This window comes from Capricornis sumatraensis, chromosome 16 (genome assembly GCF_032405125.1).
Source record: "Capricornis sumatraensis isolate serow.1 chromosome 16, serow.2, whole genome shotgun sequence".
Lineage (NCBI taxonomy): Eukaryota > Metazoa > Chordata > Mammalia > Artiodactyla > Bovidae > Capricornis > Capricornis sumatraensis.
Window position 1 is genome coordinate 19,332,940 of NC_091084.1, and position 16,144 is coordinate 19,349,083.

Consider the following 16,144-nt stretch of genomic DNA (forward strand, 5'->3'; position numbering starts at 1 on the left):
CTGTTTCCCCATCTATTTCCCATGAAGTGATGGGACCAGATGCCATTATCTTGGTTTTCTGAATGTTGAGCTTTAAGCCAACTTTTTCACTCTCCTCTTTCACTTTCATCAAGAGGCTTTTAGTTCCTCTTCACTTTCTTCCATAAGATTGGTGTCATCTGCATGTCTGAGATTATTCATATTTCTCCCAGCAATCTTGATTCCAGCTTGTGTTTCTTCCAGTCCAGTGTTTCTCATGATGTACTCTGCATAGAAGTTAAATAAGCAGGGTGACAATATACAGCCTTGATGTACTCCTTTTCCTATTTGGAACCAGTCCGTTGTTCCATGTGCAGTTCTAACTTTGCTTCCTGACCTGCATAGAGGTTTCTCAAGAGGCAGGTCAGGTGGTCTGGTATTCTCATCTCTTTCAGAATTTTCCACAGTTTATTGTGATCCACACAGTCAAAGGCTTTGGCATAGTCAATAAAGCATAAGTAAATGTTTTTCTGGAACTCTCTTGCTTTTTCTATGATCCAGCAGATGTTGGCAATTTGATCTCTGGTTCCTCTGCCTTTTCTAAAACCAGCTGGAACATCTGGAAGTTCACATTTCACGTATTCAGAAGCCTGGCTTAGAGAATTTTCAGCATTACTTTACTAGCATGTGAGATGAGTGCAATTGTGCAGTAGTTTGAGCATTCTTTGGCATTGCCTTTCTTTGGGATTGGAATGAAAACTGACATTTTCCAGTCCTGTGGCCACTGCTGAGTTTTCCAAATTTGCTGGCCTATTGAGTGCAGCACTTTCACAGCATCATCTTTCAGGATTTGAAATAGCCCAACTGGAATGTCATCATTCCACTAGCTTTGTTCATAGTGATTGATGCTTTCTAAGGCCCACTTGACTTCACATTCCAGGATGTCTGGCTCTACGTGAGTGATCACACCATTGGATTATCTGGGTCATGAAGCTGTTTTTGTACAGTTCTTCTTTGTATTCTTGTCACCTCTTCTTAATATCTGCTTCTGTTAGATCCATACCATTTCTGTCCTTTGTCGAGCCCTTCTTTGCATTAAATGTTCCCTTGGTATCTCTAATTTTCTACTAAGCCAGATACACCTGCTCTGACATGTCTCACACTTTAGTTATCAGATCAGAGGTCAAGCCCTGGCCCTATGCCTCCTATAGAATGCTTTAAATTGATGGGAGACTAAATAAATGTTGCACACCAGTTGTGTCCAAGTAAAGTCACTATATTTAGGCATATCTTTGAGATATTATGAGTTTCGTTCCCACCCACTATAATAGAGCATATATCACAATAAAGCAAGTCAGCACACCAGTCAGAATGGCCGTCATCAAAAAGTCTATAAACAATAAATGCTGGAGAGTATATGGAGAAAAGGGAACCCTCTTGCACTGTTGGTGAAAATGAAAATTAAAATTTCCACTATGGACAACGGTATGGATAGTCCTTTAAAAACTAGGAATAAAACTATCATATGACCCAGCAATCCCACTACTAGGCATATACCTTCAGCAAACCATAATTGAAAAATACACTTGTACCCCAATGTTCACTGCAACACTATTTACAATTGCTAGGACAAGGAAGCAATCTAGATGTCTATCAACAGATGAATGGATAAAGAAATTGTACATATACACAATAGAATATTACTCAGCTATAAAAAGAAACACATTTGAATCAGTTCTAATGAGGTGGATGAATCTAGAGCTTATTATACAGAGTGGAGTAAGTCAGAAAGAGAAAGACCAATGTCATAATTTAATGTATATATAAGCAATCTAGAAAGATAGTACAGATGGTCCTATTTGCAGGGCAGCAAAGCAGACATAAACATGAATAGACTTACGGTACAGCAGGGGAGGGAAAGGGTGGGATGACTTGAGAAAGTAACATTGAAACATATACATTACCATATGTAAAAGAGATAGCCAGTGGGAACTTGCTGTATGGGTACCAACCTAAAGCTGGTACTCTGTACTCTGACAACTTAGAGTGGTGGAATGGGAAGGAAGGCAGGAGGGCAGTTCAAGAGGAGGAGTATATGCATAAACCTATGGCTGATTTATGCTGATGTATGGCAGAAACAATCACAATGTTGTAAAGTAATTATTACTTTAATTACTTGAGTAATTATTACTCACGTAATTATTACCGAGTGACTATTACTCAAATTAGAAATATTTTTAAAAGTCACATGACTTCTTTTCTGGTTTCCTACTGCACATAAAATTTATCAGTATTCTATTAAGTGTGTAATTACTAATTAAGTGTGCAATAGGATTATATTTTTAAAAGCAATGTATATAGCTGAATTGTAAAACAGTGCTAAAAAGTGCTAACCTTCATCCAAGCCTTCAACAAGTCATAATCCTTTTGCAGATGGAGAATCTTGACTGCCAGAGTACAGCTCCAGCAGCCAGGGATTCAACCTGAAGAGATGAGCGGTGTCGGAGAGAAACTGAGGCAGCCTCTCAGTTTTCTTGGACTGCTTGTTTATTTCAAGCTTATGATTCTCTTTTATACTTTTACAAAAGCATGAGGTCAGAGGTTTGATATTTTCAGTTCCCACTGACTGACTCAGATTTGTTGTCTCCATAAATCATCATTGCCCCTCAAAAGGAGTTTCTGCCTCAGCGATTCTCTTATCTACTTTTTCTCATGTGTCCTTGCGAATACACTGTAACTCATGCTAATGTCTGGGCTGCATACCACATTCCTCAGTTTATTTCTTATATTTCTAAGTCCTGTTTGCCCCTAGTATCCTAAGCTCACTATCTCTTAAAAAGGCTTCTAGCTATAGTGTCTCTAAAATTTCCTAACTTCTATAAGCTATAGTAAAATATGGTAACTTTACAACATTCCTTAAATCTTTAATTTCTAACTATTTTCACTTTCACTTTCAGGCCCTAAATTCAGTAAACTCCTTTGCCATAAACATTCTCCTCACAAATAGGCTTCAGATAGCAATTCCTCCCATGGCCTCAAGCTGCAGCCTATGTGCTCATCCTGGAACACTCTTTTGTAAAAGTCCTTAAACAAATGTAAATGATTAACTTTATGAATTATTCTCTGAGCAAAGCTGCAGAAGGCTTTGTTCCTTCTCATGCTTCTCTCAAGAACAATAAGCACCTTAATATTCCTTTCCAATCAACTCAGCCGAGGAGAGGAAGAAACAAGTCAGAATTACAACGCCTAGACGTTCAAGCTGGTTTTAGAAAAGGCAGAGGAACCAGAGATCAAATTGCCAACATCTGCTGGATCATGGAAAAAGCAAGAGAGTTCCAGAAAAACATCTATTTCTGCTTTATTGACTATGCCAAAGCCTTTGACTGTGTGGATCACAATAAACTGTGGAAAATTCTGAAAGAGATGGGAATATCAGACCACATAACCTGCCTCTTGAGAAATCTGTATGCAGGTCAGGAAGCAACAGTTAGAACGGGACATGGAACAACAGACTGGTTCCAAATAGGAAAAGGAGTACATCAAGGCTGTATATTGTCACCCTGCTTATTTAACTTCTATGCAGAGTACATCATGAAAAACACTGGACTGGAAGAAACACAAGCTGGAATCAAGATTGCCAGGAGAAATATCAATAACCTCAGATATGCAGATGACACCACCCTTATGACAGAAAGTGAAGAGGAGCTAAAAAGCCTCTTGATGAAAGTGAAAGAGGAGTGCGAAAAAGTTGGCTTAAAGCTCAACATTCAGAAAACCAAGATAATGGCATCTGGTCCCATCACTTCATGGCAAATAGATGGGGAAACAGTAGAAACAGTGTCAGACTTTATTTTTTTGGTCTCCAAAATCACTGCAGATGGTGACTGCAGCCATGAAATTAAAAGACACTTACTCCTTGAAAGGAAAGTTATGACCAACCTAGATAGTATATTCAAAAGCAGAGACATTACCTTGCCGACTAAGGTCCGTCTAGTCAAGGCTATGGTTTTTCCTGTGGTCATGTATGGATGTGAGAGTTGGACTGTGAAGAAGGCTGAGTGCTGAAGAATTGATGCATTTGAACTGTGGTGTTGGAGAAGACTCTTGAGAGTCCCTTGGATTGCAAGGAGATCCAACCAGTCCATTCTGAAAGAGATCAACCCTGAGATTTCTTTGGAAGGAATGATGCTGAAGCTGAAGCTCCAGTACTTTAGCCACCTCATGGGAAGAGTTGACTCATTGGAAAAGACACTGATGCTGGGAGAGATTGGAGGCAGGAGGAGAAGGGGATGACTGAGGATGAGATGGCTGGATGGCATCACTGACTGGATGGACGTGAGTCTGAGTGAATTCCGGGAGATGGTGATGGACAGGGAGGCCTGGCGTGCTGTGATTCATGGGGTCGCAAAGAGTCGGACACGACTGAGCGACTGAACTGAAATGAACTGAACTGAACTGAACTCCTTCATCCCGGGTCCATGCCTGTGGAATGAAGAGAGGGGTCTGGGGCCATGCCTCCATTTTGTCAGTAATGCCTAACGCGGCTCCCGACACTTGACTATTTAGCACTGATGGCTGCCAACTGATCAGGGTGGCATTGGCTGAAAGTTGGCATAGCTGTGACAGTTTCTTAAAGTAAGGCAATAATAAGGTTTGCTGCATCAGCTGACTCTTACTTTCATGAACAGTTTCTCTACAGCTTGCAATGCTGTTTGATAGCATTTTACTCACAGTAGATCTTGTTTTAAAAAGACCACTAAAAAGAATCAGCCTGTCTTTTGAAAATTTGAAGTCAGGCAATGACTTCTCCTCTTTAGCTATGAAAGTCCTAGCAGGCATCTTCTTCCAGTAGAAGCCTCTTTCATCTACACTGAAAATCTGTTTTGAGGAACCACCATATTAATTATCTTAGCTAGATCCTTTGGATAACTGTGCAGCTCTTATATATATCAGCACTTACTGATTCATCTTGCACTTTCATGTTATGGGGATGACTTCTTAGCTTAAACCTCAGGAACAACCTCTGCCAACTTCACACTTTTCTTCTGCAGGTTTCTGACCTGTCTCAGCCTTCATAGAGTCGAAAAGAGTAGGACCTTCCCCTGGACTGGGCTTTGGTTTAAGAGAATGTTGTAACTAGTTTGATCTTCTAACCAGACCACTAAAATTTTCTGTATGTCAGCAATAATGCTGTTTCACTTTTTTTTTTTAATCACTCATGTGTTCTTATAATGTCCTTATAATTTCCTTCAAGAACTTTTCCTTCGCATTCACAACTTAGCTAAATGGCACAAGAAGCCTAGTTTTTTTCCTGCTTTCAACATCCTTTCCTCACTAAGCTTAATCATGTCTAGCTTTTGATTTAAAGTGAGAGACATGTAACTCTTCCTTTCACTTGAACACTTAGAGGCCACAGCAGAGTTATTAATAGACCAAATTTCAATGTTGTGTCTCAGGGAATAGTAAGGCTGAGGGAGAGGGACAAGGGAATGGCTGGTTGAAGAAAGATTCAAAACACTCACAGCATTTATCCAATTAAGTTTACTGTCTTATATGGGCAGTTTGTGGCTCCTGAAAAATTAAAATAGTAATATCAAAGATGACTGATCACAGATCACCATGACAAATATATAATAATGAAAAAGTGTAAAATATTGCGAGAATTACCAAAATGTGACACAGTCATGAAGCGAACAAATGTTGGAGAAAATGGTGCTGATAGACTTCCTCAGGGTTTCCACAAAACTTCAATTTGTAAAAATAGTGATATCAGCAAAACACAACAAAGCCAAACACAGTTAAATGAGGCATGTCCGTACGTTTAATCCAACAACTGGCTGAAGAAAATGAACTTTTACAGGAATGGCTCTAGATATGTGTCAGGGGTAAGGGTATATTTCCTAAACTGCTGCAATCAATCTTATCAACAACTGCAATTTCTGGAAAAATATTAATAAGATGGGGGTAGGATGGGGAGACAGCAGGGCAGGGGAATACATAGGAGTTGGTGATAGTGATAATAGTGGTGACAGTGGTGTGGTGCATGTCTGTGCCTTCATGGAAAGGTGTATGCACTGGATTGTGAATTGTGTGTGAAAATGAAAGTGTTAGTTGTTCAGTCAGATCTGATTCTCTGCAACCCTATGGACTGCAGCCTGCCAGGCTCCTCTGTCCATGGAATTCTCCACACAAGAATACTGGAATGGTTTGCCATGCCCTTCTCCCGGGTATTTTCCTGACCCAGGGATCAAACCCAGGTCTCTTGCACTGCAGGCAGATTCTCTGCAGTCAGATGCAGTGGTCTGGTCTCCTGCACTACAGGCAGATGCACTGAACTAGCAGGCTTTTATCAAGACCAAGGTGGGGATAAGGTCCACAAGGCCAAAGTCAGAATATGAATCTGAAAGAATGTGAAACACTCAGGCAAAAATGGAAAAGCACCATCAACAAAAGAAAGAAAGCAACTTCTGAGGTCATGGAAAATGGGACTCCAGAATCCTGTTACTAGCTCAGCAAATCCTCTAAATCTCACTTGGTGTATAGAGTCCAGCCTCCTCACTGGGCAAGCAGTGAAGAAGAGCTGATTGAATGATAATTCTATAGGGGTACGACCTGCATGCTTGTTATGGTAGTTGGAACAAATAATTATTCAAATGGCCTATGTTTTTTGTCGACATCATTTCTCTTCCCAATTTTCTTTTCCAAAGTCTCTGCACTTTAAAATTGCTAAAAGAGGGCAATATTTAAACTAAGAATTAAGTGCATGAAGAAACTTGGGGACAAAAATTTCTACAGGTAAAATTTTGCTAAAGAGGCTTTATTCCTGACATACCATATATATATTGCAAGATTTTTCAAAACACTTTTTATAAAAATATTATTGAAGAACTGCATGTTTAGCATTACCCAATTTCCTCATAAATCTCTTGCCTTTTTTTTTTTTCCTCATAAATCTCTTCTTTTAATAAGCTAAGTGGCTATCTGTTAAATTTCTCTGATTTATTGGTCTCTTTGGAGAGCTGAAGATATGTCCAGATACTAAGTGATTAAATGTGGATGAAAATGGTACATCACCATAATAATGACAGAAAAAACAATCGTGACTAGGCATACAGAAGACCTCACAGAAATGCATGTTGACAGCTTCTTAAAAGGGCAGGCTCCAGAGCCACATAGAAAACTGCACCATCAAGCTAGTTTTTAGAGGAAAATCTTCCTGGTTCCTCCCATTTGAGGTGCATTCACATTCACTGGCTCAGCAGTTCCACGGGGATCACATACAGCCCGCTCAGAATTCACTGTTTCAAGTAGTAGGAATTTCAGTGAAATTGCATCTTAGATTCTGTTTTCACTTTAGCCACCAAACTATGTGACCCATAAAGGACATTTCAACTTTTCTGAGATGTGTATTCTTCAGCTGTTAATCAAAGGCAATCCTTGCTGAGGACAGTCATCAAGATCCTCTCTTTTAAAACACTTTGATTTAACAGAACATGATGGTGGTGCTACAAAAGATTGTTTAATGTCACAGGTCTTTTTTCTAATTGTTAAAGCGCCACCTGTTGGAAATACTGATATTACATTCTAATACTCTGAAACACATATCCGAAAGGTAAGAAATGTTAAGTGCTCATCCACAAAATGGGCTTCCCAGGTGGCTCAGTGGGTAAAGAATCTGCCATCATCCACAAAATGGGCTTCCCAGGTGGCTCAGTGGGTAAAGAATCTGCCTGCAGGAGAGCAGGAGACTAGGGTTTGAAACCTGGGTCGGGAAGATCCCCTGGAGAAGGTCATGACAACCCACTCCAGTATTCTTGCCTGGAGAATCCCATAGGCAGAGGAGCCTGGCAGGCTACATACAGTCCATTGGGTTGCAAAGAGTCAGACACGACTGAAGTGACTGAGCACAGCACATCCAAAAAAGAGAATCTAAATTCAAAAGGCAAATAATGAAAATGGTACCAGCAAAACACTCTCTTCTGACAGTGTTACCACAGTCCAATTGCACAATTTACTACCACTATATAACACTAAGGATCTAGAAACTCTATTATACTATTCAGCAGGAATTTTTTTTAATGACATGAATATCTACAAAAAATATAGAAAAATCAATATTGCTTTAATAGACTGAGAAAGAATTTATAGGAGGTTCTCAGCTTAAGAATGTGTTGTGTTTTAAAAGCTTGTGTGTAAGCCAGATATTTGAAAACACATCTTCCACGAAAGTGGCATTATATAAGCTAAACTGACAGTCTTCACAACTTACTTAAACCAGGATGCACAGCCTTGTGTGTGTGTGTGTGTGAAGTCACTTCAGCCATATCCAATTCTTTGCGACCCCATGGACTGTAGACCACCAGGCTCCTCTGTCCATGGAATTCTCTAGGCAAGAATACTGGAGTGGGTTGCCATGCCTTTCTCCAGGGGATCCTCCCAACCCAGGGATCAAACCCGTGTCTCTTGAGGCTCCTGTACTGCAGGCAATTCTTTACCGAAGCCCCTCCTTATATGCACAGCCTTGCAGTATTGTTATATAGTTTTTGAATGTCATTCATAGCATTGCTTCTTTGGAACCCTGAATTCTGAATTTTAATGTGAGATGCCTAGACTGGAACTCCTCTGCCCCTTTCCAAAGGCAGCAAGCAAGGAGGAACACCAGGATTAAGGGCAACAGGTAAAAAAAGAGCAGGGTAGGATAATTTACTCCCTACAGACATCAAGAGCCTATTGATAAGGGTGAAAGAGGAGAGTGAAAAACCTGGCTTAAAACTAAATATTCAAAAAACTAAGATCACGGCATCCAGACCCATCACGTCATGGCAAATAGATGGGGAAAAAGTGAAAACAGTGGCAGATTTTATTTTCTTGGGCTCAAAAATCACTACGGATGGTGACTGCAGCCATGAAATTAAGACACTTGCTTCTTGGAAGAAAAGCTATGACAAATGTAAGACAGTGCATTAAAACAGAGATACCATTTTGCTGACAAAGGTCCATATAGTCAAAGCTATGGTTTTCCAGTAGTTGTGTATGGATATGAGAGTTGAACTGTAAAGAAGGCTGAGCACTGAAGAATTGATGCTTTCAAATTATGGTGCTGGAAAAGACTCTCATCCCTTAGACTTCAAGGAGATCAAACCAGTCAATCCTAAAGGAAATCAACTCTGAATACTCATTGGAAAGACTGATGCTGAAGCTCCAATACTTTGGCCACCTGATGTGAAGAGCTGACTCTTTGGAAAATATGGGAAAGGTTGAGGACAGGACAAGATGATGTCAACCTCGAATGAGATGGGTGGGTGGTATCACCGACTCAGTGAACATGAGTTTGAGCAAACTTCAGGAGATATGGAAAGACCAGGAAGCCTGGTGTGCTGCAGTCCATGGGGTCACACAAAGAGTTGGATGCAACTTAGCAACTGAACAACAGACATGTATCTGCATAAGAGGCCTTACTTTAGATCAGACTCTCCTTAAATGTTCTGAACTGGGACCAAAGACAAAGTTCACTAATCTCACTTCACTCAAGAAGTAAGATGACCAAGGACTAGAAAGATGATAAAAAGCTGTTGACATGGAAGAGCTCAACCTGTGGTGAAAAGGGACAAGTAAATGACAAGCACCTCAATTCACTAAGTGTTATAAGGAAGATGTGAATAAGCAAGGGCCCCTGGGAACATAAAGGAGGGGGAGACCCAGCCTGGACAGCCTAAAAAAGGCTTCATAGTAGCACAGATTCATTTGAGCTCAGACTCAGAATACTGGATACTGAGTATCCAGTGGGATACTGACACCTGAGATTCTCCGTCTGTCTGTCTCTGTCTGTTTACCTGCTTAGTCATGTCCAACTCTTTGCGATCCCGTGGACGGTAGCCTGCCATGCTCCTCCATCCACGGGGTTTTCCAGGTAAGAATACTGGAGTGGGTTGCCATTTCCTGCTCCAAGGGATCGTCCCAACCCAGAGAGGGAACCCAAGCCTCTTTTGTCTCCTGTGTAGCAGGTGGATTCTTTACTGCTTGAGCCATCAGGGCTACTTCATCACTATCCCTATAGATACAGGTTTATTGTTAATCAAGTTTCTTTAAAGAAATAATCAGTGTATTAATCAAACTGGAAGTCTTCTCCAAAGAGTCAAACATTTTAACATAACCTTTTTCCACTCACTGACAGATGTTAATGGTAAAGAGTGAAAACCAAACATCAGTTTTAACTGGCTGCAGGAAATGAAAGATTATTTCACTTTAAAAAGTTTTCTTTAAAAATCATTAAGGTAATTCAAAAGTTTTAAATGTTTATCCCAGCAAATAACTTGGGAGCTTGCTCTGATTTCCCCTCCATTCTGACATAGCCCCAAATAGATAAGGCTGCCCACCTTAAGACATGACTCTAAAAAGTTGTATATGAGGAAATCTTGAATATATTGTCATTTAAAATCCACAAGGGGAATTAGGTAATCAAAGAAACCACACAGTAAATATATTTCCATGAAATCAAAATCTTTTAATAGTACGAATTTACCCTCAGTTTCATTATTATATTTTTCATCCCCAAAAGTTCACATACAGAGTTTTTACAAAGTGGTATTCTGGCAGTTGATATCATAATGACGCTGCATATTAACACTCTGCATTGAAGAGGTATCATAAAAATCGCATGGCACATTATTTGCTAAGAAGTAGCATAGGTACAGTTGGGAGAAGGTTCCTAGCTTTACTGTACTCTACTTGACGGCTTCTATGGTACTCACAGTTGCATCTCGGGATTTCTCAAGTGCTGCCCCACCCATTTTCCCTTTCCTAAAAGGCCACAAGGTTTGTGGACAATTGGCTCAGCAAGACAAAACTCAGATGCCTCCAAATGAGAAAACCTACTCCCAACCACCCTGGGCTGCCCCTTCTCCTGACTACCTAGCCCATTCTGGACAGCCTGAGTCTGGCTCACACCCAAGTATCTGCCCAATCCTGCTTTCCCACTTGTGCTTCTAACAACCCAGGGTGCGCCCCATATCTTGTCTCCCTAACACTAACAGGTATTTGGCCTGAAACATACAGAAACACAATCCTAGCCTCGGCTTCTGCTCTATTTTGGCATTTCCACTTTTGATACATGATTTTAATAATCCTTTTAAAATCCAACTGGATCAAACCCAATGCTATGGAGTGTTCACTCTGATAAGTTTTCAAGTAGCCCAAGCAGTAGGCTCTGCTTTATCCAGGTGACAGCTCCCAGCTCCCCAGGAAACCTCAGGGGCATGTATATGTCTTCTTCTCCAGCTACAAGACTGCAGAGTGGGTCTCCTGCAGGTTCTCCTCAAGCTTCAATCCCAGGTTGTCAATTCCAATGCTGGTGACTGGTGGTACACTGCTTTCAGCTGGCTCTGCCGTGCATGTCGGGGTGGAGCAGTACAGGATGAACCCTATCATGATGACGGTGAAGGACAGGATGTAGAGTCCTGAAAACTAGGAGGAGAGGATCGGCTAAGATAGTGGTCTCTCACATACACATCTTTGCTGCTGCCTTCTGTCCACTGAGTTCGGAGAGTTACCTTCTCATAACCTTTCAGATAAAAGTTGTCCAAGGAGATATTAAGGACCCAAACTGTCCCAAGTATCTGTGATCTCTGCCAATATTACCCAGCCCATCAGTCAACTGGGTAAAACATCTTAGATCTCTAGGAAATGGACTCTTGCCTTTGTCTGCAATAATACAGCAACATCCCACCTCACAACTAGTCCCACGTACTTAGTGGAGAGACTAAAAGGAAAGACCCAGATTTAGACCCTAGACAACAACATATAACAATGGCGTGAAACAATAAGAAAACAGAAAGGGTTGGAGAAGGAAAAGAAAAATAAAATGAAAGAGAAGAAAAAGTGAGACACATTCTCAAGGGTAGAAGGAGAAACGAAATAGGTTTTGAAATGAGTATTATATAGATTGCTGGTGCCCTCCAGCTGTGGGCTTCTACAGGTCACCATTGGTTTCAACATGTTAATGTTTCATAGATGCTCAATTAGTTCTTAACCTTAAACTTTTAGAACCCTGGAAGAGCCAGTTTAGTTCAGTTCAGTTGCTCAGTCGTGTCCGACTCTTTGCAACCCCATGAATCACAGCACACGAGGCTTCCCTGGCCATCACCAACTCCCGGAGTTCACTCAAACTCATGTCCATTGAGTCGGTGATGTCATCCAGCCATCTCATCCTCTGTCATCCCCTTCTCCTCCTGCCCCCAATCCCTTCCAGCATCAGAGTCTTTTCCAGTGAGTCAACTTTTCACATGAGGTGGCTAAAGTATTGGAGTTTCAGCTTCAGCATCAGTCCTTCCAATGAATATTCAGGACTGATCCCCTTTGGCATGGACTGGTTGGATCTCCTTGCAGTCCAAGGGACTCTCAGGAGTCTTCTCCAACACCACAGCTCAAAAGCATCAATTCACCTGTGCTCAGCTTTCTTCACAGTCCAACTCTCACATCCATGCATGACCACTGGAAAAACCGTAGCCTTGACTAGATGGAACTTTGTTGGCAAAGTAATGTCTCTGCTTTTGAATATGCTGTCTAGGTTGGTCATAACTGTTCTTCCAAGGAGTAAGCATCTTTTAATTTCATGGCTACAGTCACCATCTGCAGTGATTTTGGAGCCCCCCAAAATAAAAGTCTGACACTGTTTCCACATCTAATAGCCAGAGCCCTCCCCAAAGCTAGAAGACCTCCAATGGACTCGGTGATGATGCAACACCAGTGATAATTTCAAGCAGAGCAGGAGCCAAACTAATTTCCATGGGTTTCATTCTTGGATCCAATCTTAGCACAGCACCCAGCACATAGCTAGTATTGAATAAATGTTTTTGTTCTGAGGGGTGAGCAGTGGTTTGGGTGGGGGGAGGTGACTCAGAGAAGATTAAGGGGGAGTTAAAGCTATTTCAGTTAAGTTCAGTCGCTCAGTCATGTCCAGCTTTGTGACACCATGAATCACAGCACTCCCTGTCCATCACCATCTCCCAGAGTTCACTCAAACTCAAGTCTATCGAGTTGGTGATACCATCCAGCCAACTCATCCTCTGTTGTCCCCTTCTCCTCCTGCCTCCAATCCCTCCCAGCATCACAGTCTTTTCCAATGAGTCAACTCTTCGCATGAGGTGGCCAAAGTACCGCAGTTTCAGTTTTAGCATCATTCCTTCCAAAGAACACCCAAGGCTGATCTCCTTTAGAATGGACTGGTTGGATCTCCTTGCGGTCCAAGGGACTCTCAAGAGTCTTCTCCAACACTACAGCTCAAAAGCATCAATTCTTCGGTGCTCGGCTTTCTTCACAGTCCAACTCTCTCATCCATGCATGACCACAGGAAAAACCTTAGCCTTGACTAGATGGACCTTTGTTCGCAAAGTAATGTCTCTGCTTTTCAATATGCTATCTAGGTTGGTCATAACTTTCCTTCCAAGAAGTAAGTGTCTTTTAATTTCATGGCTGCAGCCACCATCTGCAGTGATTTTGGAGCCCGAGAAAACAAAGTCTGACACTTTTTCCACTGTTTCCCCATTTATTTGCCATGAAGTGATGGGACCAGATGCCATGATCTTCGTTTTCTGAATGTTGAGCTTTAAGCCAACTTTTTCACTCTCCTTTCACTTTCATCAAGAGACTTTTTAGTTCCTCTTTACTTTCTGCCGTAAGATTGGTGTCATCTGCATATCTGAGGTTATTCATATTTCTCCCAGCAATCTTGATTCCAGCTTTTGCTTCTTCCAGCCCAGCGTTTCTCATGATGTATTCTGCATATAAGTTACACAAGCAGGGTGACAATATACAGCCTTGACGTACTCCTTTTCCTATTTGGAACCAGTCTGTTTTTCCATGTCCCGTTCTAACTGTTGCTTCCTGACCTGCATACAGGTTTCTCAAGAGTCAAGTCAGGTGGTCTGGTATTCCCATCTCTTTCAGAATTTTCCACAGTTGATTGTGATCCACATAGTCAAAGGCTTTGGCATAGTCAATAAAGCAGAAATAGATGTTTTTCTGGAACTCTCTTGCTTTTTCCATGATCCAGTGGATGTTGGCAATTTGATCTTTGGTTCCTCTGCCTTTTCTAAAACCAGCTTGAACATTTGGAAGTTCATGGTTCACGTATTGCTGAAGCCTGTTTTGGAGAATTTTGAGCATTACTTTACTAGCGTGTGAGATGGGTGCAATTGTGCGATAGTTTGAGCCTTCTTTGGCATTGCCTTTCTTTGGAATTGGAATGAAAACTGACCTTTTCCAGTCCTGTGGCCACTGCTGAATTTTCCAGATTTGCTGGCATACTGAGTGCAGCACTTTCACAGCATCATCTTTCAGGATTTGAAACAGCTCCACTGGAATTCCATCACCTCCACTAGCGTTGTTCATAGTGATGCTTTCTAAGGCCCACTTGACTTCACATTCCAGGATGTCTGGCTCTAGGTGAGTGATCATACCATCGTGATTATCTTGGTTGTGAAGCTCTTTTTTGTACAGTTCTTCTGTGTGTTCTTGCCACCTCTTCTTAACATCTTCTGCTTCTGTTAGGTCCATACCATTTCTGTCCTTTATCAAGCCTACCTTTGCATGAAACTTTCCCTTGGTATCTCTAATTTTCTGAAGAGATCTCTAGTCTTTCCCATTCTGTTATTTTCCTCTATTTCTTTGCACTGATCGCTGAGGAAGGCTCTCCTATCTCTCCTTACTATTCTTTGGAACTCTGAATTCAGATGCTTATATCTTTCCTTTTCACCATTGCTTTTCACTTTTCTTCTTTTCACAACTATTTGTAAGGCCTCCCAGAAAGCCATTTTGCTTTTTTGCATTTCTTTTCCATGGGGATGATCTTGATCCCTGTCTCCTGTACAATGTCATGAACCTCAGTCCATAGTTCATCAGGCACTCAATCTATCAGATCTAGTCCCTTAAATCTATTTCTCCCTTCCACTGTATAATCATAAGGGATTTGATTTAGGTCATACTTGAATGGTCTTGTGGTTTTCCCTACTTTCTTCAATTTAAGTCTGAATTTGTCAATAAGGAATTCATGATCTGAGCCACAGTCAGCTCCCGGTCTTGTTTTTGCTGACTGTATAGAGCTTCTCCATCCTTGGCTGCAAAGAATATAATCAATCTGATTTAATCAATCTGGTTTTGGTGTTGACCATCTGGTGATGTCCATGTGTAGAGTCTTCTCTTGTGTTGTTGGAAGAGGGTGTTTGCTATGAGCAGTGCATTCTCTTGGCAAAATTCTATTAGCCTTTGCCCTGCTTCATTCCGTATTCCTTGGCCAAATTTGCCTGTTACTCCAGGTGTTTCTTGACTTCCTACTTTTGCATTCCAGTCCCCTATAATGAAAAAGACATCTTTTTTTGGTGTTAGTTCTAAAAGGTCTTGGAGGTCTTCATAGAACCGTTCAACTTCAGCTTCTTCAGCGTTACTGGTTGGGGCATAGAATGTGATACTGAATGGTTTGCCTTGGAAACGAACAGAGATCATTGTGGCTTGTCGTTTTTGAGATTGCATCCAAGAACTGCATTTCGGACTCTTTTGTTGACCATGATGGCTACTCCATTTCTTCTAAGGGATTCCTGCCCGCAGTAGTAGATATAATGGTCATCTGAGTTAAATTCACCCATTCCAGTCCATTTTAGTTTGCTGATTCCTAGAATGTCTAAAGCTATTTACAGTACTCTAAACTTTTGAAGTCGGTATCGTAAAAGTCAATTGTGCTCTCCCATAGAATGTTCGTTTTTAACTGTGAGGAAACCTAAGTAACTTATTCAAAACATGTTCTGCTTGATTTGGAGGTTTTAAATGTTTATAAGAAAAAAAGTCTTGTTCCTCTTAAGAAGTATTAGGTGCCTGGTCATGTCCGACTCTTTGCAACCCCATGGATTGTAGCCCACCAGGCTCCTCTGTCCATGGAATTCTCCAGGGAAGAATACTAGACTGGGTAGCCATTCCCTTCTCCAGGGGATCTTCCTGATTCATGGATCGAACCCAGGTCTCCCACATTGCAGGCAGATTCTTTACCATCTGAGCCTCCAGGTGATTAAACGGAGGCACCTTTATTAGAAGAGAGAGACTGAGGGAGTGAGATAATAAGTCTCCTGAATTAAAGGCTCTTACCTTTTTTTTAACTACCCTTTGTGTCTGGATCTACACAGGAAGTTTCTGTGGCTAC

The 16,144-nt window shown here is 41.2% G+C and overlaps 1 protein-coding gene across 2 annotated transcripts in view; it reads right to left on the bottom strand.

Moving 5' to 3' along the window:
- Positions 1 to 10,494: 10,494 nt before the first annotated feature.
- Positions 10,495 to 16,144, bottom strand: part of SLC35F2 (solute carrier family 35 member F2) — a 65,987-nt gene continuing 60,337 nt past the window's right edge. The window contains exon 8 of one of the 2 annotated variants that reach the window (XM_068988931.1): positions 10,495 to 11,421. In XM_068988931.1, the coding sequence (XP_068845032.1) occupies positions 11,236 to 11,421 (186 nt within the window). In that variant the 3' untranslated portion in view covers positions 10,495 to 11,235. The remainder of the gene's footprint in view (positions 11,422 to 16,144) is intronic. The other variant, XM_068988932.1, reaches the window with a different exon arrangement.